At 46.7% G+C, this 21,605-nt stretch overlaps 1 protein-coding gene across 1 annotated transcript; it reads right to left on the bottom strand.

The window, feature by feature from the left end:
• Positions 1 to 2,573: 2,573 nt before the first annotated feature.
• slc13a1 (solute carrier family 13 member 1) lies at positions 2,574 to 21,397 on the bottom strand. Its single transcript, XM_030053183.1, has 16 exons — positions 21,379 to 21,397; positions 18,715 to 18,797; positions 13,547 to 13,675; positions 13,016 to 13,152; positions 12,411 to 12,577; positions 11,921 to 11,957; positions 11,668 to 11,740; positions 10,667 to 10,806; positions 9,950 to 10,069; positions 9,521 to 9,619; positions 9,275 to 9,376; positions 7,628 to 7,719; positions 7,210 to 7,304; positions 4,501 to 4,662; positions 4,076 to 4,213; positions 2,574 to 3,406 (listed from the first exon to the last, which is right to left on the bottom strand). The coding sequence occupies exons 1-16, from the start codon at positions 21,395 to 21,397 to the stop codon at positions 3,263 to 3,265; spliced, it is 1,737 nt and encodes a 578-aa protein (XP_029909043.1). The 3' UTR covers positions 2,574 to 3,262.
• Positions 21,398 to 21,605: the final 208 nt, after the last annotated feature.

The raw sequence follows: 21,605 nt of genomic DNA, 5'->3' as shown, positions 1-21,605 counted from the left end.
CTGTTTCGAGGTAGGGTGATCAGTGAAATCACCTGGTGGAGTTTGTGGTTGGAATGAAAACCTGCAGCCTCTTGGCCCTCCATGGCATGAGTTTGACACCCCTGCTCTATCACAACAAAAGCATATGTTGGGAACCGAGTCTCTCCTCTGAAACGACTGAAATTTAACGCATCTGATGCTGGTTTCTACAGGGAGGGAATCGGACTTTTACTCAACAATAAAGAAAAGCAGAAGCGGACCTGAGCCCAGCTGTCTGTGTTCATTTTTCTTGAGAGTGTGTGAAAACCAAAACGTTCCCAGTGCTTCTAAACGTTCATCAACCAAGGTTACAGCTGCTGCACGGTCCAGTGCAACGGGAATATTTTTCAGCATGAAAATATGAATGTTGAATTGTAAGATTACCACAAAAATGTTCCATTTGACAGTCAATCTAAACACTGAAAAATTTCATAAAGTTCAAGGTGGTGACAGTTTATTATTATTATTATTATTATTATTATTATTATTATTATTCTGCCACACAGAAACGTCTCAGCAGTGTGGAGGCTCCTCTCGCAGGATTACACATGAAATACTGTGAGGCTCCTCGTTGTGTCAGCTCCACGGGTTAACACCCTGTAACCCCACATCACTGTCACCGGAAAAACAACCGTGCAAAATTAAAATGCATATTTAGCCTTTTCAAGTGACCAGCAGCTGGAAATGTCCCGTCCCTGCATCTGCCACAGAATCCAGCTGCACTTTGTCCCGTCAGGCACACGAAGCTCAAGCTGCGGGACTGGCTGCTGTGATGCGTTACGTGTGCGGGCTACTTTTGCCGTGGGGATTTAATTTGCTTGTTGAGTGATGCGTCTTTTAAAATAGACGATCTTCGGCTGTAACGGAGAGCAACATGTGGGATGGGCCTCCGCAGAGCCCGTGTGGCAGGATCCTGATAAGTCCGTGATCTGTGTGTGTGTGTGTGTGTGTGTGTGTGTGTGTGTGTGTGTGTGTGTGTGTGTGTGTGTGTGTGAGTGTCCGTGTGAGCAGACAGCTGCTGCACAGGGACACACACACACACACACACACACACACCGCGGAGGGAGAAGAAATAGATCCCGGAGGACACAGAAAATTGAGCCAAAACTGAGGGGGAAAAAACCCAAATCCAATCAAAAAAATAAAGAAAATAAAAGAAAACTAGTTTAAAATGCTGAAGATCAAACATGTGCATGTGTAAAAATGACAGGCACATCTGGAGCAGGTGTGAGATGTGAGCCCAGTCAGATTTCTACAGGTGTGTCTCCGTCTGGACGCTCCAACCAGGTGTCAAACTGTCTGTCACGTCACTCACAGAGACAGGAAGGGCTCCTGGACCTTTCTCCTGCTTCAGTGACGGAGAGCAGACAGACAGACAGACAGACAGACAGACAGAGTGACTGACAGACTGACGGACAGAAGGACAGACGGACACACAGACAGACAGACAGACAGACAGAAGGACAGACTGACTAACAGACACAGACAGAGAGACAGACAGACACAAAGACAGACAGACTGACAGACAGACAGACAGAAAGCTGCAGGGTGTCTGCCTCTCAGCTTCCTGTCTTGACGTTAAGGTCCACATTTTGTGTGTGTGTGTGTGTGTGTGTGTGTGTGTTAGCAGTTTAATTGAATGTTCAGTGAGGCTCTGAGCTGCTGGGAGCAGTTCTGCTCTGTGGCCACCAGGTGGCAGTGACTCTCTGATGTTTTCAACACGCTGACATGAAGGGTTCAGATTCTGTGCAGCTGGAAGAGACAGACTGGCCTTCTCCACACTGCAGAACGGATCCAGGTCGGGATCTAATGACATGACTGTTACCATGGCAACAACGAGGGCTGCCTGCTTGCCGCAAAGCAGATCATGTTGGTCTTGTTGTGTTTCCGGGCTGCGGATCGCACAGCGTGCAGCCCGCGCTGAGCGGGAAATCTGTTTTTTGTTTTTTGTCTCTTCAGAGTCCAGACGCTGAGGAGGAGACTGGGATTCTGGACTCAAACCAGCAGGATTTCCTTCTGGCTGAATCCCACAGGAGGAGAAACACGAGTTTCACTGTGTGTGAGTTTTTTTCTCACAAATTTACCACTTTAATCTTGGAGAATATCCAAGTTTTTTCTCATAAATTTGCGACTTTAATGCTGAAAATTCAGAGTGTTTTTTCTCAGAATCTCACACCTGATTAGTGTCTGGGAACTGGCCGTCAGACTCACGTCCAGCGTTTCCTCTGCAGCTCAGAGTTCATCCTTCCTCCTCTACATCACGGCTGAAAGGTCAGGTGTCACGTTCTTCTCACGTGGGAACAAAAGCCTTGAGGTCCTGTCAGTCAGAGCCTCAGTCTCCTCCTCCTCCTCTGGACGACACAGTCAGAGCTCTGCGGCGCTGCCATGTCACCGTCTGACTGGATCTGAACTTTTCCTCCAGAGAAACCCGTCAGAGAGGATTTTTGTAAACACGTAGTGAAGAAAGACTTTTGGGGTCCAGGCGAGCCGAGCCGATAGTAAAAGGTGTCATGAAAGAACTTCAGACTGAGACTGACTGATTCACTGTGAGGAGTTTATCTGCAGTGGAAAACAAAACCCAGAAAGGTAAAAGCCTGTAGAGCTGAGCTGAGTCGCACCAAGGGGCCCATTATTCACCGGGTCTGCACATTTTAATGAGGGCCAGATTTAGAACTTGATTTAAGGCACACGGGATGTTTTTTCATGGAAGAAAACCTTTTAAATATGTAATACTGACGAACAGAGATTATTTTAAGGCCCTTTAAGCATTTAATTAATGACTTGAGGGCGACTTTAATGTCAAAATTCTCACGTAAAACCTCTATTTAAAAGAACATAAAAAGCATAAAAACACAAAAAGCCTACATTATGACAGAGAAAGTTGATTACACCACTAATCATCAGCTTCCAACACAGCTGTTATTCAAGGCAGTGCAGTGTCCCGGGACCCCCAGCAGAGGGAGCCAAACAAACAAACGCACAGAAAAACACAGGACGCAGACATACGGCTTGTTTCCTGTCACTCGTCCTCTCCTGACAACAATTCATTATTTCATATTATTGCTAGAAAGGTGTCAGTTTCGTGGACACGTCACAGTAAAATGTCAGAGTGCTTTTATCAGCTCTGATGGAACGCCTCGTCCAATCAAATCGCTCTGCCACAGCTAACTGTTACATGAGGAACCTCCTCCAGGGCCCCCCGGGGTCCCCGGGCCCCGCTTTGAGAACCAGAGCAGGAACATCGTCACGGTGCCGTGGAGTTGAAGCCGGGGAGAACCGGCGCCCAATCAGGATACGAGTCCAGAGAAAATAAAGGAACTCCCCACGTCGTCACGGCCAATAGCACGGCCAGGACGCCGATCAGGTTCACGCCAAGCCCCGCCTTCACCTGCAGCGAGGACCACCACCATCATCATCATCATCATCATCATCATCATCATCATCATCATCATCATCATCATCATCATCTTCATCATCACACTGACACAGCGGACCAGCATGCATTGTAGAAACAGCTCAGGGCAAAAACATATCGATGGCAGAGTTAATAATAAAAACACTGTGCAGCCATTTTCTTATAAGGAATCGTTAAATGGTGAGTAACTCGTGGAATCAAACCTCCGCACTCGTTTCACACAGAACTACGGCTCAGTTCAGTTACTCAAAAATCATTTCCAATCAATCTTCATCATAACAAACTGATCATCGATTCATTTAACCCCTGAATCGATCTTTTGATGTTTTTTTTCCTGAGTCTGTGGAGTTGCATGATGTCGTGTTGCCTGCTGTTGGTCATGTTGAAGAAAAAGTAGATTAATGCAACGGCTGTGACTTGAATTCTAAATGTAGACATTAATATTATTAATAATGCACCAGGTTAGAGAGTTTCTTAGAGTTTGCTTTCTGAGAATCTCTTTAATAATAATCTCTTTCATTTGTGATTGAAACATCTCTGACTGAACCAATACTGAATCAACACAGAGATCACACTGATTCGGGACTCTGTGAATCGGAATCAGATGGATTCGGGACGTCAGTGGCGACACGCAGAACTGACCATGTCGACGGTGCTCAGGTGTCCGTAGGCGAAGACGACGGCGTTGGGGGGGTTGGACACGGGCAGCAGGAAGGAGAAGGAGGTGCAGAGGGTTGTGGGTATCAGGATGTAGAGCGGGTTGACGTGGATCGCCTCAGCCTGCGAGCCGGAGACACACAAACACACCGTCAGCCCGAAAACACCGCCATCAGGACGCCATGTGGCTCCTGTGTGGCCTGCAGGGGGCGCTGCTGTGTGCTGCCACGTCTGGTGCAGTTTTGTTATTTTTCTTTCTCCTATTTTTTTTATTTTTTGATGTTAGATGTTTGTTATTGTCTTTACTTTTCTTTTTGTTTTTCAGGTCATTTTCTTTTTGCTAATGTCCTGCAAATTTTGTGGCTCGTCTCTTGTGAAGTTGCTTATTGCCTTTCTCCATGTGAACCCACCAGCGGGCCGAGGACGGGCAGGAAGACGGTGATGGTGGCGGCGTTGCTGGCCACCTCCGTTACCGTGGTGACGATGACGCAGGCGACCGCAACCGTGGCCAAAACCGGCAGATCACCCAAGGGAGTCAGCAGCTCTGCCACCCAGGACGACAGGCCAGACACCTGCACACACACACACACACACATGCGCGCGCACACACACACACAGTAAATGTATTCATGCATGCAAACATAGATGCTATGCTGGCCTCTGCCTGCAAATACACAAATATCTACACACAGAGATACACACACACACACACACGCACACCAGTGATCAGTGTAAACACACGGCTCTGCTCTGTTCTCTGACAAAATAAAAGTGCTGCAGCAGATACCCCCCCCCCCCCACACACACACACACACAGTAAATGTATTCATGCATGCAAACACAGCATTTCCCATCAGCCTCGGCGCCTCCAGCTTTAGCTCCGCCCGCTCTGGAAGAACAGCGCCCTCTTCCTGTTTTGTATCGTAAAGCGACTCAGCAGATTTTGCTGCCTGATCCCGCCTGCTGGCAGGCTGCTCGCTGACCGCCTGTTTGCTGGACTAATCAGTTTCTCTCAGCTTTTTCTGGCCTTAATTTCTTATTTTAATCTCAGATTTTCATTTGGCTTGTTTCTCTCCTCGGTGTTTTCCATTTTAGTCTTGGCGTTTATGTTTTCTCTCTTTCATTGCAAACCCTTCTGCCGCCACTGCAAAGCACTCTGGGTCGACTCCTGTTGTTTATAAATGTGCTATAGAAATAAAAATGACTAGACTTGACTTTCCTGTGGTTCGGTGCAGAATAATATCTCATGTAGAATTACATTTAAATTTCATGAACTCTGTGAGGAGGCTCAGTCACAAACTGTAATCTATAATCTGCAGCAGACAATTAAGGTCGCTGCCATGAAACGTTTTATGAAGTTGATTTTGTCTTCAGCAGCCCGCAATTAATTCTATTCATAGTGCAGCCGTTTCCATGGTAACGGCAGCGTTGATTGGCAGGCGGCACAAAGGCCGGAGAATAAAGTTGATGCGGTCTCTTTCTGGGTCAGTGTGTGTTCTGGAATCTTTTTTTTTCATGTACAAATGGACTCTCACATTTTTAATTCAATGCGCTCTATAATCAAACCTAATTAGAAATTTTTCTACCTTGCACGTCTTTGTTTGCACGGTTTAATTCGGTGGATGTTTTCAGTCCCAAGCGTTTTGCCGAACGTGAGAAAATTCATTTTTGATCACGGTGACGCTCGTCGGCAGTTTCCATCACGTCGTCCGCGAGTGTGGGAAGTTTGACCTTTGCAGCCGCTGATGGAGAGGTCAGGTGTTTCCTCGCCGCAGCACAGAGACGGCACAGCAGCTGCGGTGGTAAATAACTATCACCACGTTTCCATGACAACCAGACACCAGCTTATTGCGAGTAACCGGGTTATGGCAGGAAATCGGGTAACATCTTGTGTTTACATGTGTTACCTCTCTCTAATTACTCAAACATCACAGTATACATGCATCCCCCTCACACACACACACACACACACACACACACACACACACTGTTACCATGGTGACAGCAGTGTGCCAGCCCGTCAGCCGGCCTCGTCATGTGGGGGCTTCGCAGACAGGGGTGGCAGATGTGTTTTTCACTCTGGTCATATTTTTATCAGATGTAAAGTTGACATAAAATTATTAAGTGTTCCTCAGTGACTGTAGACGGTGAGTTTTTACTCTCCTGAGCGTCGGACAGTGTGTGTTGTGGAAAAAGCCTTCAGGTAACCTACAGAAATCTGAAGCGCACACATGGCACACTGGTCCGGTTTCTCCAGGAGAAATTAAGATGTCTTAAAGGAATATTCCAGTGTTTTGGGCAAAGTCCCCTTAACTCAACTTCCCCAGATTGAGACAAGATGTTTGATAGCATTTTCCCCTCTGTACATCCAGTGGTTCATTTCCTGTTAGCTTAGCATAAAGACTTAAAGTCTTTGGGAATTGTTAGCCTGGCTCTGTCAAAGTGAAAAAATAAACCTTCCAGCAGCTCTGAGGCTGTCTGACTTAAACAGAGGATCGTGTGGATTTGAAATACATGGCTTGGAATATCTAAAAAAAAAAAAAAAAAAAAAACTTGGTTGGTTTGAGGAGAAGTCAGATAGTGGCGCTGTAACCTTTGAACACATTTCTCCTTCCGTCTGTCTCAGTGATCCTCACACCGCTGAAGGACCGCTGAGGAAGATCCACCACTAATTCACTTCTCCTCAAACCTCAAACCTCAAACCTCAAACCTCAAACCTCTCTGCTTTGGCTTTAAATCCCAAGGTGTTGGGATCTCTTGTCTCAGTCTGGGGAAGTCGGAAAAAAGGGGATTTTACCTAATAGGTTGGAGTATCCCTTTAACCCGATTTCTCTTAATCCTTTACTCCGGTTATGGAAACCGACCGTCCGCTTACATGGAATCTGAGAAATCACATAGCTTTCCATACGCGGTGAAAGATCTTACTACTGAAGCTCATGTAAAGGCAGTGTGAGACTTCCAGCTGGAGACCAGGATTAGGACAGCAAACCAAAAAAAAACATAAAGCCATATCAATCCTCTACATCCTCTACAAGTCCAGTCAGGTTTATCTCTGTGCTCGTGACTCACCCAGTCTGCTGTCAAATGACTTAAAACAAAACAAAGACGCAGACTGTCACCTTGGTGCCTTCGGCCAGCGCGAAGCCTCCGCCCACCAGCAGAGCGACTTCCCACGGCATGGAGGCCTGGAAGTCCGTCCAGCGGATCATGGCCTCTGCAGGGAGAGAGGAGGCAGCCTGAGACCGAGCGCTGCAGGACGGACGCTCGCTGCAGCCTTTAAGACGCAGTTTTCTACCTTCTCTGTCCTACATCTCATGGTTCTTGTTGTGTGTACACTGCTATGAAGCATCAATCATGAATCACCACTCAGGGTTTCATTTAATGTTACTCTATGTTTTCTTTTCTTGCTACAGAGTGTCTGAGTACTTTGAAATGTGCCGTACAAATAAAATCCATTTTGTACTTTTATTGAAATGAAAGTTACACGCCCCTTACCTGCATGTAAAAGGAAAATTCAAACAGCGGTTGTGCACGCACCGAATTTGTTGTTGGGTCCGTGGGCGGGGATGATGAAGAGGAGGAGGCCCAGCAGGAGAGCCACAGTGGCGTCGGTGGTGCAGCTGGAGAACCTGGTCCAAACACAAACAGTGATCTGACAGGACTCCTGCTGGATCTGTTTGGCTAGCTCTGTAAAAACCCTTAACTTTAAGAGTTAGAAGGCTGAGAGGAAACTACGAGTTTCAGCTGACATGAGAGTGAATGGAATTATTATTTTTTGATGGGAAGTGGAGGAGGTTAAAGCGAAGTGGGGGGAAGTTAAAGGGGAAATGGAGGAGGTTTAAACTGGAGTGGAATAAGTTGAAAGGGGGAAAGGAGGAAGTTAAAGGGAAGTGGAGAGGAGGAAAGGAGAAGTGGAGGAAGTTAAAGGGGAAATGTAGGAAGTCAAAGGAGGAAGTTTAAGGAGAAATGGAGGAAAGAGAGGAGGATTAAAGGGGAAGTGGGGGAAGTTAAAGAGGAAGTGGAGGGCGATAAAGGGGAAGTTGAAGAGGTTAAAGGGGAAGTGGAGGAGGTGAAAGGAGGAAGTTAAAGGGAAAGTGGAGGGGATTAAAGGAGGATTTTAAAGGGGAGGTGGAGGGGGTAAAGGGGAAGTGGAGGAGGTTAAAGGAGGAAGTTAAAGGGGAAGTGCAGGAGGTTAAGGGGAAGTGGAGGAGGTTAAAGGAGGAAGTTAAAGGGGAAGTGGAGGGGGTTAAAGGGGAAGTTAAAGGGGAAGTGGAGGAGGTTAAAGGGGAAGTGGAGGGGGTTAAAGGGGAAGTGCAGGAGGTTAAAGGAGGAAGTTAAAGGGGAAGTGGAGGGGGTTAAAGGGGAAGTTAAAGGGGAAGTGGAGGGGGTTAAAGGGGAAGTGCAGGAGGTTAAAGGGGAAGTGGAGGAAGTTAAAGGGGAAGTGGAGGAAGTTAAAGGGGAAGTGGAGGGGGTTAAAGGGGAAGTTAAAGGGGAAAGTGGAGGAGGTTCAAGGGGAAGTGGAGGGGGTTAAATGGGAAGTGGAGGAGGCTAAAGGGGAAGTGGAGGGGGTTAAAGGGGAAGTGGAGGAGGCTAAAGGGGAAGTGGAGGGGGTTAAAGGGGAAGTGGAGGAGGCTAAAGGGGAAGTTAAAGGGGAAGTGGAGGAGGTTAAAGGGGAAGTAGAGGAGGCTAAAGGGGAAGTGGAGGAGGTTAAAGGGGAAGTGGAGGAGGTTAAATGGGAAGTGGAGGGGGTTAAAGGGGAAGTGGAGGGGGTTAAAGGGGAAGTTAAAGGGGAAGTGGAGGAGGTTAAAGGGGAAGTGGAGGAGGCTAAAGGGGAAGTGGAGGAGGTTAAATGGGAAGTGGAGGGGGTTAAAGGGGAAGTGGAGGAGGTTAAAGGGGAAGTGGAGGAGGCTAAAGGGGAAGTGGAGGAGGTTAAATGGGAAGTGGAGGAGGTTAAATGGGAAGTGGAGGAGGTTAAAGGGGAAGTGGAGGAGGTTAAAGGGGAAGTGTAGGGGGTTAAAGGGGAAGTGGAGGGGGTTAAAGGGGAAGTGAAGGAGGTTAAAGGGGAAGTGGAGGAGGTTAAAGGGGAAGTGGAGGAGGTTAAAGGGGAAGTGGAGGGGGTTAAAGGGGAAGTGGAGGAAGTTAAAGGGGAAGTGGAGGGGGTTAAAGCTCCAGGATGAGACTCACTGGGGGAGCAGCGAGGCCCAGCCGGGCAGGAAGCCTGGATCTCTGCTCAGCCACAGCAGAACCATCAGCAGGAAGACGGACTGGGTCAGAACCTCCTGGGGGCTGGGGGGAGGACAAATGGGTGAATAGATGAAACATGAATGGAGGACAAGGTCAGCGGATGAACAAATGAAAGCATGAACCAATACAAATCAAAGTGTCACTGAATGGATGGATGGATGAATGAATGAATGAATGAGTGCTCACCTCATCGGCCCCAGAGCTCTGTACTCTTCTTCTATCACTCTGCTCGCTGCCTTCGCTCTCTCCGATCGCTCCCTGCCACACCGCCACAGGAAGCTGAAGCTGTGTGTGTGTGTGTGTGTGTGTGTGTGTGTTGGGTGAACACAGACACAGTATATTACAGATAAGGACAGGTAAAGTGTTACTCCTGCGTCGGTGTCTCAGCTGGCAAAGCAGCTGTCCTGTGATCTTATGTGATACTTTACAATCTTGATCGTGACTCGATAAAGTAAAAAAGGGGAAATCACATCATCAGCAGCATAAGGCTGAATAATTTACGACGACTATAAAACTACAAGGAAAGTAGTTATAACAATATATAACAAGTGTTAACAAAACAGGAAGTGGTGTCCAGAGCAGGTCACATGTGTCTGTATGTTAATTAAGACTCACTCTGAGCCAATGAACAGCCAGTGCAGCCATATCCATGACAACAGCAGCATCAGCACGCTGACCGGCAGGCACAGCAGCAGCCAGTTCCCAAAGTTGATGCAGTTGCACTCTGGGTAAATCCTGCATCGGATATTAAAAGACAGATAAGATACAGGTTTTGTTTTTTAAGGTTGTTTTGTCCAGCAGGATGAATGTACCCAGCATGCTTCACAGCTTTGTTGTTAGTACATACCAAGCTGCACATAGATGAAGATACTGAAATCATGCGTTTGTGATTTTTTTCTCTGAGGACTATCTGACACCCGGCTCCACGCACGTCTCAAGTGTCTTTTCTAATTCCAAACGGCTCAGCTGTCCTTTTCACTTGGTGCAGATCCGTCTCCTCTGCAGAGAAGCTTTCTTCTCACCTGGAGAATCCTCCATTAGAACAGCAACCCACCAAGGTGTGACACACCTGGCTGTTAAAGGGGATGGGAGATGGTGCTCTGATTGGTTTACTGCATGTTACGCCCAAAACACAGCCAGGACTAATGAAGAGACTCAGGACGAGCCTTTAGAGCCAGGAGCCTGGAGCAGACAGACTTTAGTCCACAGTGAACGTGGAGCCTGAAGGAGCTGCAGCTCTGCAGAGCAGGAGCTCAGAGCGATAACACAGAGCCCTTTGCCTCTCACTGATTCTCTTCCCAGCATGCAGCGGGCTCTGCAGCGGTCACTCACTGGTTGATGTACTCTGAGAAGATGAGGTTGGGCGAGGTCCCCGGCAGGGTGGCGATGCCTCCGATGTTGGATGAGTAGGCGATGCTGATGCTCAGGGCTTTACACATCAGCTGATCCCTCCTGGTCCTGCAGGCTGTGACCTGCGAGCGGCAGGTCAAACACAGGAGGAGCTGAGAGCGGGAGAGGCAGGAGCACGAGAGAGAGGCAGCTCGAGTTCTACCAGCCGTGGTAGTTATATTAGTAATGAATGAATTAATGACTGAATGAACACATGTCTGTCCAGTCATGCAAGCATGACCCATTCCTTAAAACATCATCATCAATATTTCAAAAAGATCAGAAAATGTGAAAACAAACAAACCAGTTAAAATCAAGGGTATTAGAGTTAATCAAAACTTAACAGGAAGCATTTTAGTTAACTGTAATAAAAACAAAAACTAGACTTTAGAAATGTCAGTGTAGAAAACCAGCTGACACGATATTGTGTTCTTACAAAACGGACTAAAGTAAACTCAAAGTGTGTACAAAGTGTGCTTAGTTTTGCTGTTTGTCAGTTCCAACATAAATGCCATCACCAAATTTTCATGTCATGGTTAGCGATCTATGAAGTCAATTTGATTGGACAGTTAGCTAATGATTGGCAGATGGTTGATCCAATCACATGCCACCAATCAAACTTGTTAAAGTACTCCGCTATATTACGCTTTCATTGTTTATCTTTTTCTTTTACTTTTTAATTACAGGTATAAATTGTGTGTATTTCATTTCTGAGATTATTTCCAGTGATGCTGCACGGAGACGCCACTTTTCAAGCCCCTTGAGGGTTTTTAGGCAGTTCTCCCTCACTTGTAAAGTTTTTTATATGTGAATATAGCCAAACCAAACAGTGTGGCTGAGCCAGACTGAGTAATATTTCTCATATTTCTGAGTGATAGTGATAATATTAGTGGTAATATTAGTGTAGCAGCTGTAGTGTCATTATGTGTCAGTGATGCTCCTACCACAGGCTCTGACACTGTCTGCATCTGGATGTGAGCGTCTGTCTGTTCAGGAGCATCCGGCTGCTGCTCTGTGCTGAGAGAGAGAGGAACACGCACACACACACGCACACACGCACACACACACACACACACACACACACACACACACACACACACACACACACACAATAGAAATACTGTCCCTCTGCAGTAGAAACAGAGGTACTTTGTTATTTATTTTTTGTAATAATGATCAGCACCGCCCTTCACTCACCTCACTCTGTCCTTCTCTTCCTCGAGCTCGACTCTTTCTGCAAACACAACAGAGGTCCATGAACGCCTCACACTGCTGCTGCTGCTGTGCCTCGAATATTACACTCATTTTTAAAGTGATTTGTACGTCAGTTAGCAGAGGATTGTGTGATATGATGAGGTGCAGCTGGGACTGCGCTTTGGGTCAGGGGTGCTGTTTTTGACTGAGCTGCTCTGAAAAAATAAATATTTTTCAACCCTGACAGGGATCATCTGCAGAACTAAAGGTTCATAATAATTAAAGAATGTTCCAGAATAACTCCAGAATCATTTAAATGTTTTTTGTTTTTTGCTTTATTTTTCTGAAGATGTATATTTCTCTCTTCTAATCTAAATATCACTGAGGTGAGTGAGACTTCCACCCTGTGCGGGATAGGCTCCGCCCCCCAGTGACTGTTTGGATAGGTGAGGACAGGAAGTGGATGGTGTGAGGTGTGATGTGTCCCGGCTACCGTCCAGCTGCAGGCCGGCGTTGTCTTCCCCGGCGGCCGGCTCCCCCTCCGCCTTCAGCACCTGCTGGATCATGGCCTCCACGATGGGCATCACCATGGTAACGGCGGAGGTGTTGTGGACCCACATGGAGAGGAAGGCGCAGCCGGACATGAAGCCCAGCATCAGCCTGCAGACGACACGGAGGTCAGAATCACAGCCGCAGTCTGAGAGCGGAAACCACACAGAAGAAAAAAGACTTTCCTGACTGAGAGACACATTTCTAAAAGTCATACAGACTTGCCGGTCCATGTCCATGTCTGTTGGTATTATATTCCTCTTTGCTGTATCCTGTCATTAATATTTGCTGCTGCAACAACCAAACACCCACATAACGATTATTAAAATTTAATCTCAGCTTTTTGGTCTTTATTTCATCTCACATAAAAAGGTTAAAAAAGATTTTTCCTATTTTGTTTTAGTTGCTGCTGTTCTGCAGAGTGACTTATGAACGAGGAGAGTGAGCTTCAGTTCTGGAAGGAGGTCAAAGGTCACAGAGAGAAGGCGGGACAGACACTCCTGTGACCCTGAACTGAACAGCACAGAGCGGGCAGCAGGGGGCGCTCACCAGGCGGGGTCGACTCCCACCAGCATGACGAGCCTCAGTGCCACTCTGCGGTGGAGCCCCCACCTCTCCACGGCCGAGGCCACGCAGATGACCCCCACCAACAGGAAGTGGAAATCCTTAAAATACATGCTCGCCACCTGGTGGAGCGAGAGAGAGAGAGAGAGAGAGAGAGAGAGAGAGAGGGAGAGAGACGGAGAGAGAGAGAGAGAGAGAGAGAGAGAAGGAGAGAGAGAAGGAGAGAGAGAGAGAGAGAGAAAAGAGAGAGAGAAGGAGAGAGAGAGAGAGAGAGAGAGAGAGAGAGAGAGAGAGAGAGAGGGAGTTTACAGTGAAATTCAACTTGTCCTCATTTTGCTGAGGACCACTAAGAAGACCTTCATGTACCCCTGGAGGTCCCAAGACCACACTTTGGAAACCATCCAAATATATCAAACTCCACTGGAGCTGCTGGAAACATCTGAAGCTCGTCTGTGATTGGCTGCTTTTAATTTGCTCGTTAGAAGTGAAGGTGTGTTATGTCGCCTCCCTCCTCACCTCAGAAGACTTCATGATGCCGAACAGAGGGAAGAGCACGGCGGGCAGCATGGCCGTCATGGACAGAGGCATCACCTCAGTCAGCCAGTACACCGCCATGAGCAGCAGAACGAAGGCGCACTCTGCCACCTGGAGGAACACACACATACACACACTTACTGTATATTATATTATATATACACATATAAGCTGATATTAAATATATATTATTATATTATATTCATTCATTCATCTTCTAAACCGCTTATCCTCACTAGGGCTGTGGGGGGGTGCTGGAGCCTATCCCAGCGCTCATAGGGCGAAGGCAGTGAAACACCCTGGACAGGTCGCCAGTCCATCACAGGGCAGACAGACAGACACTGACATTCACACACACACGTAGGGGCAATTTAGCTTCTCCAATTCACCTGACCTGCATGTCTTTGGACGGTGGGAGGAAACCGGAGTGCCCGGAGGAAACCCACGCAGACACGGGGAGAACATGCAAACTCCACACAGAAAGGACCTTGGGTGGGAATCAAACCCAGGACCTTCTTATTGTGAGGTGACAGTGCTAACCACTGCACCACCGTGCCGCCCTATTATATTATATAAAGTTGACAAAAATACACTCCTGATCAAAATCTTAAGACCAGTTGAGAAATTGCAAGAATTTACATTTTGCACTGTTGGATCTGAAGAAGGTTCTAAGTAGAGCTTCAAAATGCAAAAAGAAGAAATGGGAGTGAGACAAAAAAAAAATAAAAAAAAAATGAGTAAGCAATTTATTGCAAACAACCGTTAAACTGAAATAGGCTGTTCATCAGCTGATCAAAAGTTTAAGACCACAGCCTTTAAAAGCCCAAATCTTGGCAAAAACGTGGATTCAGTGTCATTTTCTGTCAGGTATCCACACTGTCATGACCTCCTGATGGAAAAGGTAAAAAGCTTTCTCTCTCTGAACGCGGTCGGATTGTTGAGCTGCATAAGCAAGACCCAACAACAAGGCCCAACAACAAGACCCAACAACAAGGCCCAACAACAAGGCCCAACAACAAGGCCCGACAACAAGGCTCGACAACAAGGCCCAACAAGGCCCAACAACAAGGCTCAACAACAAGGCTCAACAACAAGGCCCAACAAGGCCCAACAACAAGGCTCAACAACAAGGCCCAACAGCAAGGCCCGACAACAAGGCCCAACAAGGCCCAACAACAAGGCCCAACAACAAGGCCCAACAGCAAGGCTCAACAACAAGGCTCCACAACAACAAGGCTCAACAACAAGGCCCAACAACATGGCCCTCACAGCGTGCCACTGCTGCTGAGGCTGGACGCAGTAAGACAGTCATTTTTAACTTCCTAAAAGATCCTGAGGGTTATGGAACAAAAAAGTCAAGTGGAAGACCCAAAAAAATTTCACCGGCCCTGAGCCGGAGGATCCAATTGGCTGTCCGTCAAGACACGGGACGATCCTCGGCCCAAATTAAGCTTGTCACTGGTGCCAACTGCAGTCCCATAAACATCAGACGACATCTGCAAGAGAAGGGTTTTAAGAACAAAAAACGTCTTCAAAGGCCTTGTCTCCTTGAACGGCACAAAATTGCTCATTTGGAGTTTGCACGAGAGAACCAAACATGGGACACTGAAAGGTGGAAGAAAGTTGTATTCTCTGATGAGAAAAAATGTAACCTTGACGGTCCTGATGGCTTCCAACGTTACTGGCATGACAAGGAGATCCACCTGAGATGTTTTCTACATGGCACAGTGGAGGGGGCGCCATCATGATCTGGGGGGCTTTTTCCTTCAATGGAACAATGGAGCTTCAGGTTGTGCAGAGGCGTCAAACAGCAGCTGGCTATGTGGAGATGTTGCAGGGGGCATCCCTCATGACTGAAGGCCATCGTCTGTGTGGTCATGACTGGGTTTTTCAACAGGACAACGCTGCAGTTCACAATGCCCACCTGACAAAGGACTTCTTCCAGAGAAAGAACATCACTCTTTTGAACCATCCTGCGTGTTCTCCTGATCTAAATCCAACTGAGAACATTTGGGGTTGGATGGCAAGGGAAGTTTACAGAAATGGACACCAGTTCCAAACAGTGGATGCCCTCCGTGAAGCTTCTTCACCACTTGGAGCAACATTCCCACTAGCCTCCTGGAAACACTTGCATCAAGCATGCCAAAACAAATTTTTGAGGTGATTAACAAGAAAGCTTTTTAGCCTTTGCCATCAGGAGGTCATGACAGTGTGGATACCTGACAGAAAATGACACTGAATCCACATTTTTGCCAAGATTTGGGCTTTTAAAGGCAGTGGTCTTAAACTTTTGATCAGCTGATGAACAGCCTATTTCAGTTTAATGGTTGTTTGCTTACTCAATTTTTTTTTGTCTCACTCCCATTTCTTCTTTTTGCATTTTGAAGCTCTACTTAGAACCTTCTTAAGATCCAACAGTGCGAAATGTAAATTCTTGCAATTTTTTAACTGGTCTTAAGATTTTGATCAGGAGTGTATTGGAACACACCTGTTAATCAGTGAGTTCAGGTGTTTCCTTCAGTCCCGTCCCCACAGGTGTGTAACCTCCAGCAGCAGCCATGCAGTCTGCCTTTCCCAACATCAGTGACAGAGTGTCTGGTTCTAAAGAGCTCACTGAGTTCAGGTGCTGCTGTAATAGTGATGGAACAGGAAGCCACCGCTGCAACAAGTCAGCTGCTCAACTTTCTTCCGTCCTAGATATTCCACCATCAGCTGGAAGTGGGATTATTGCAAAGTGGAAGCGTTTAGGAACCACAGCGACTCGGCCACCAGGGGGCGGCACCACATAAAGTGACAGAGCGGGGTCGCCGAGCGCCGAGGCTCATAGTGGGTAGAAGTTAGGGTTGTTACGGTTTTTGACCGAACCGGAAAACCTCGGTTCAAAGGATTTTGGTTTAGAAACTCATCCCGCCTTCCCGAACCTCGGTTCCTGAACCCCCACCCCAACCACCACCCCACATGTCTCCCCACCCAATGCCTCTGGATTTAGAATGGGAGCTCAGAGAAGCTCCTACAATTGAACAAGACTTTTGTCCATACAGTGTGTGTTATTTTATTTATTTTAAAAAGGGTGGTAACAAACCACAGACACACATTTATTTAGCCTAACGATTTTAGTCTAATGATAACAGATAGATTCCGTCTCCAGTGTTGCAGCCGCAGGTTTATTGCTCTGCAGTTTATGGAGAGAGGAGCAATAAAGCTGGAAGAGTCACACAGAAGCAGAGGAAGGCAGACAGCAGAGAAGAAGAAAAACGTTCACTCATTTAAACTGAAGCTTAACGACAAAAGCAACAAGAAGGCGGGTCAGGAGAACTAAGACCCTCCGAGAGCCAAATGAGGGTCAATTTGAGGTTTGGTGGGAAAATAAATTGGGGTCACTGGCCAGATATTTTTTTTTCTCTAAATAAAAAATAATTTCTCACTCTCTCTCCAACAGCCACACACACACACACACACACACACACACACTTTGGGGAGTGTACAGAGCAGAAAACAGCAGAGCACCGGGTGGAAGTTAAATTAAAAATTGGCTGATACATTTTCACAGTTCACCTGCAGTTGAGCCCAAAAGTTAATTTTGGACCCAGCAAAAGCTGCTTCTTTGAATCACAACCTTTTCTATTTTCAAGTCATTTCAGTGTCAAATGAATTGATCCTCTGTTTTTAAATGTATGGAATGTAGGAGGAGTGACTTCATGGTGGCAGTTCTCAAAGTTACAGGCACTAACCTTTAACCTGTTTCCAGTGAAAACCTACAGAAAGCTCCTTTTCCTGTGAAATCTCAGCTTGTAAGACAAAACAGTTTGTGTATGAAGCAGGGCCCTGAGCCTCATGAGGAACAGGAAACCTGCAGAAACCCTGGCTCTGCCTCTTTGATCAGAAAGACAAAAAAAAAAAAAAAAAGATTAAATTCACATTAGTGCGAAGCTGTGTTTCACCCTGAAGACAAATATATCAGCTTGCCACGACAGGCAGAATCTGTTTGAGGAAATTGATTTGAGCAGAAGGTCTGGGATTGAAAACTGACGGCGGCGTCACAGAGACAGAAAACATGAGGCGTGTCTGTCGCTTAATTTGCTGGAAAACGCCAAAATGATTTCCTCATCTGCCTGCAGACAGACGGCAGGATGGCTTTGGTTGTGTGTGTGTGTGTGTGTGTGTGTGTGTGTGTGTGTGTGTGTGTGTGTGGGTTAGCAGGTCCCTGTTGCAGCTTCTAGTGGCTGAGAAGCTGTTAGCATCTGTTGCTATCATCCGTCTGTCTGAACTTTTGACTTTAGCAGATTCTCTGTGAGAGCTGCACCTTCCTGTGACTGGATGTTGAGGCTCTGATGTGTAAACGTGTCAGGAAGTGGCCTTCATGGTCAGTCCAGCAGAGCTCCTCTGAACGGCCTCGCTCTCTAGTTTGTCTCTGTAAAGTTTGATGAGGCTGTGAGGTCAGAGGTCGAGCTGAACATCGCCATGGCAGGTTTTCCTTCGGCAAAACTTAACCGAACTTTGCAGCGATGTTTCGCTCAGCAGGACGAGCCTGACGTCCGGGCTGCCGGAGCGGTGCAGGGCTAAGGTTAGCAAACTTAACCTCAACTAATGTTAGCTAGCTAAAAACAAACACAACCGGGATGCCGGGTCTCTGGAAGCTCCGTGTGATTGGTCCATCCACACCCCGACCACCTCCCTCTGTCAGCGACTTCTTCTTCGTTGGTCTTTATGCTGCATCACATCTGGCTCCAGGTCCCGTCTGATTGGTTCAGACAGACCGATGACAGGAACAGATGCTAACAGCTGCTGAGCCACGAGAAGCTGCAGCAGTGACCTGCTAACCCAGACCTGTGAAGGCGGGGCTAACACTGATAACGTCCAATCAGAGGAGAGATAACAGACAAATCAGTTGACCTGGGTGAGTGTGTGTGTGTGTGTGTGTGTGTGTGTGTGCAGTGATCCAGTCTGTATCCAGGTCATGAGTCTTTTCCATCGTCTGTTCAAATCTCAGAAATTTTTCTTTTTCTTGGAATATTACCTCTCACCTCATCCAGCTCTAACACACACACACACACACACACACACACACACACTGGCCCTAACACGCCGTCGTATGGCTCTGATCTCACTGCTGTGTGTTGCGTGTTTGTCCACATGCAGGGCAGCCTCACCTTCGTCCTGCCGATGAGAGGAAGAGGCAGCAGCAGCAGCGGCGTCGCGGCGGCGAGGGCGACGCTGCGGTAGCTCCACAGTCCTCTGCCGAGCCGGCCCCACATCCTCCGCCTGACGTCTCCCTCCGCCTACCACCCGGCCGTCATAAAACTGTCCCGGGACAGTGTGCCTGTTGAGAGGAGCGGGTCAGGATGGCCCGGTGCTGGAAGGTCAGCCTCGGACCGGACGTCGTAGGTTCGATACCCCGACACGACGTCTGAGTCGAGCTGCAGCTTTCAGTCGTTTTGAAGCGCTTCAGCTCTCGTCTGCTGCCTCACCACTGGTTATCTGTGTGTGTGGTTATCTGTGTGTGTGGTTATCTGTGTGTGTGGAGGCTAAATGCCTGAACACACACACACACAGGTGAGATATGTGAGATCTGCCTGCTGAGTGACCCAAGTGACACCTGAGCAGGTAAAAAGCACAGCACACAGCCCCTCACAGCTGCTGTGCACTACAAATTCAAAATTGCCTTGTTATATGATCAAATAAGTTTAATAACATTCTAAAATTTGATTTAGTCTCCAGGCGGTTTCACTCCAGGGAACGCATCACAATCAGCTGTGGCTCTGATTGGCTCCCTCACAAAAAAATGATTGAAATCTGTCCAATCAGGGCAGTTTGCAGCGTTTGAACTGAGCAGGTTCTCCTCACCTTTACCTCCTTCACCTTTAACCCACTGAAACCCACAGGGCTGCACACAGGCTTCAAACATCCAGCCTGTGATGCAGTCATTTTGTTTATATGTTAGTGTAGGGACTTTTTAAAAAATACATAAAAATAATAATGAAATAAATTGATCTTAAATCCTAATCCTAAGAATTAAAAACAAATAAAAAAAAAACAAAACAGAAAAACGGAGGACAGAGAGGAAGACAATCATAAAAACTGAATAATGCCAGACTCATAATAAATGAAGAAATTAATGAATAAGAACTGGATGCCTATAGGAGAAAACACTTAACTTCTATGAATCAAATGTTCAGCGAGGAAACACAAAGTGTTTGTGCCTCAGTGTGAAATGTCAGGGAAAGCAGTCCTGACTCACGGCTCTGTGCTTTTGCCAAACACACGAAAATACTTCAACTTGACCACAGCCGGGTATAATAAAGAAAATATTGTACTGCACGGCATGGATCAATGAATCTGGGGAGTATGTTGCCTCTTGGACAAATAATCCAAAAATTTAGCCTGAGTCATCACTGATATGCTGACATCTGGGCCGAGCCGGGCCTGACTGCTGCACCTGCTCAGGTTACTGATGGCCTGCGAGCCAGACAAACTTGGATGCAGCAGAATTTTCTTTTTTTCTTTACCACAGGTGGATAACAAAAGTATTCTCACAAAAAACTAAAACACCAAATGAGGAGGGAAAAGGGACGGTAGATGGGTGGGTGTGTTTTATTATAAAATATATTATAATAATATATTATAATAACCCAGAGCTGTTAAACGTTAAAGAGCCTGATTACTCATCACGTCCCACTGCTGATGACACATTAACCGTTTATCTTTCCCGTCCCACAGACCCACAAAAAGCAAAGTTGAGCTTTCTTAAGTGTCTGGTGGTGTAAGTGGTTTCCTTTAACTCCTTATCTGTTGGCACTGACTGACTGTTAAAGAGTTACCAGCTGTTTGTGACCTTTGACCCCCAGTCTAATAGCTCTGACAGCAGATTTGTTTCCATAAGGATGGAAGCAGGGCTCGCGGGCTGGGTGTGTGCAGCTCAGTTAGCATTACAGCTGTAATGTATTTTATTTATGTAATATAATTTATTTGGTTCAGGTAGTTAAACTTGAGTATTCACAGAACACCATGAGGAACATGTTTTTTTCACCCTGAGCCAGAACAGATTGAAAATCATCAAACTGAATCATATGGAACCTTTAAAGCTGGGAAGCCAATGCACTGAGCACAGTACATGTATTTATTTAATTACCGTATTGATCTGAATATAAGACGATATTTTTTCCATTGAAAATGCCCTGAAAAAACGCCCTCGTCTTATATTGGGGGTCTAAGCAAATACACATGTATTGTACTTGCATGTGTTCCATGCTTGAATGTGTACACTTCCCCGCTCTGGCACGGTTGGAAGGGGTGTGCTCCAGCACATGAACGGTCACGCACGCAGCGCGCGAACGTGGATACAACGTAAATCATGCAACTTTCCTCCTGCCTCCGCAAAATCGTTAAATGCGAAGCGCGATTACCCGGTTGAATGTAGCAGCCAGCTGACACGCCGCTCCGGCTGTCAGTTGGATGCTTTGTGAAGTTACCTCCGAAACTGTCAAGGTAAATAAACATCCCTTAACCCTGGCTCTGAGTGCAATGTGAGACGGTGGCGGTCTCAGAAAGAAGAGCTAAAAAAAAAATAAAAAAAAAATGCCCACAGCCAGAGAAGGACTTTTCGTGGTCCAAAAACTGGTCGATTCAACGAGACTGACAGGAGGGTGTGCAATTTTGTGAATGAGAAACGTAGTGAAGGACTGCCCGTTACGAGGGCTGTGATGCAGCAGAAAGCACTTGAAGTTGCCACAGAGCTCAACATACCCCGCACTGAGTTCAAAGCTAGCATGGGCTGGTGTTGCAGAATGCAGTGGCGGATTGAAGAAATTTGGGACCCAAGGCAAAGGCAGGCATGGGGCCCTCTGAGATGAGAGGACAACACACAAAACAGGGGCCCCGAGACACACATAATACCATAAGCATTCTGCTGGCATTTTAGCAAAAGTATTTTAATCAAAAACATAATTAATGTGCGCAAATAAGTAATAACTGTATTAACCATAAGTGTATGAGGAGTTTTATGGGGCCCTCAGGAACTTGGGGCCCTAGGCCACCGCCTAGT

The sequence above is a fragment of the Myripristis murdjan genome, chromosome 6 (genome assembly GCF_902150065.1).
Source record: "Myripristis murdjan chromosome 6, fMyrMur1.1, whole genome shotgun sequence".
NCBI lineage: Eukaryota > Metazoa > Chordata > Actinopteri > Holocentriformes > Holocentridae > Myripristis > Myripristis murdjan.
This window is presented reverse-complemented; position numbering and strand designations above follow the sequence as displayed.

What these genes read in the sequence shown, in the direction of transcription:
- slc13a1 (XM_030053183.1), bottom strand. An exon ending in AGACAGTGTCAGAGCCTGTG is followed by an intron (nt 10,807 to 11,667) that starts GTAGGAGCATCA and finishes TGCCGCTCGCAG; the next exon opens with GTCACAGCCTGCAGGACCAG. An exon ending in TGGCTGTTCATTGGCTCAGA is followed by an intron (nt 9,620 to 9,949) that starts GTGAGTCTTAAT and finishes ACACACACACAG; the next exon opens with CTTCAGCTTCCTGTGGCGGT.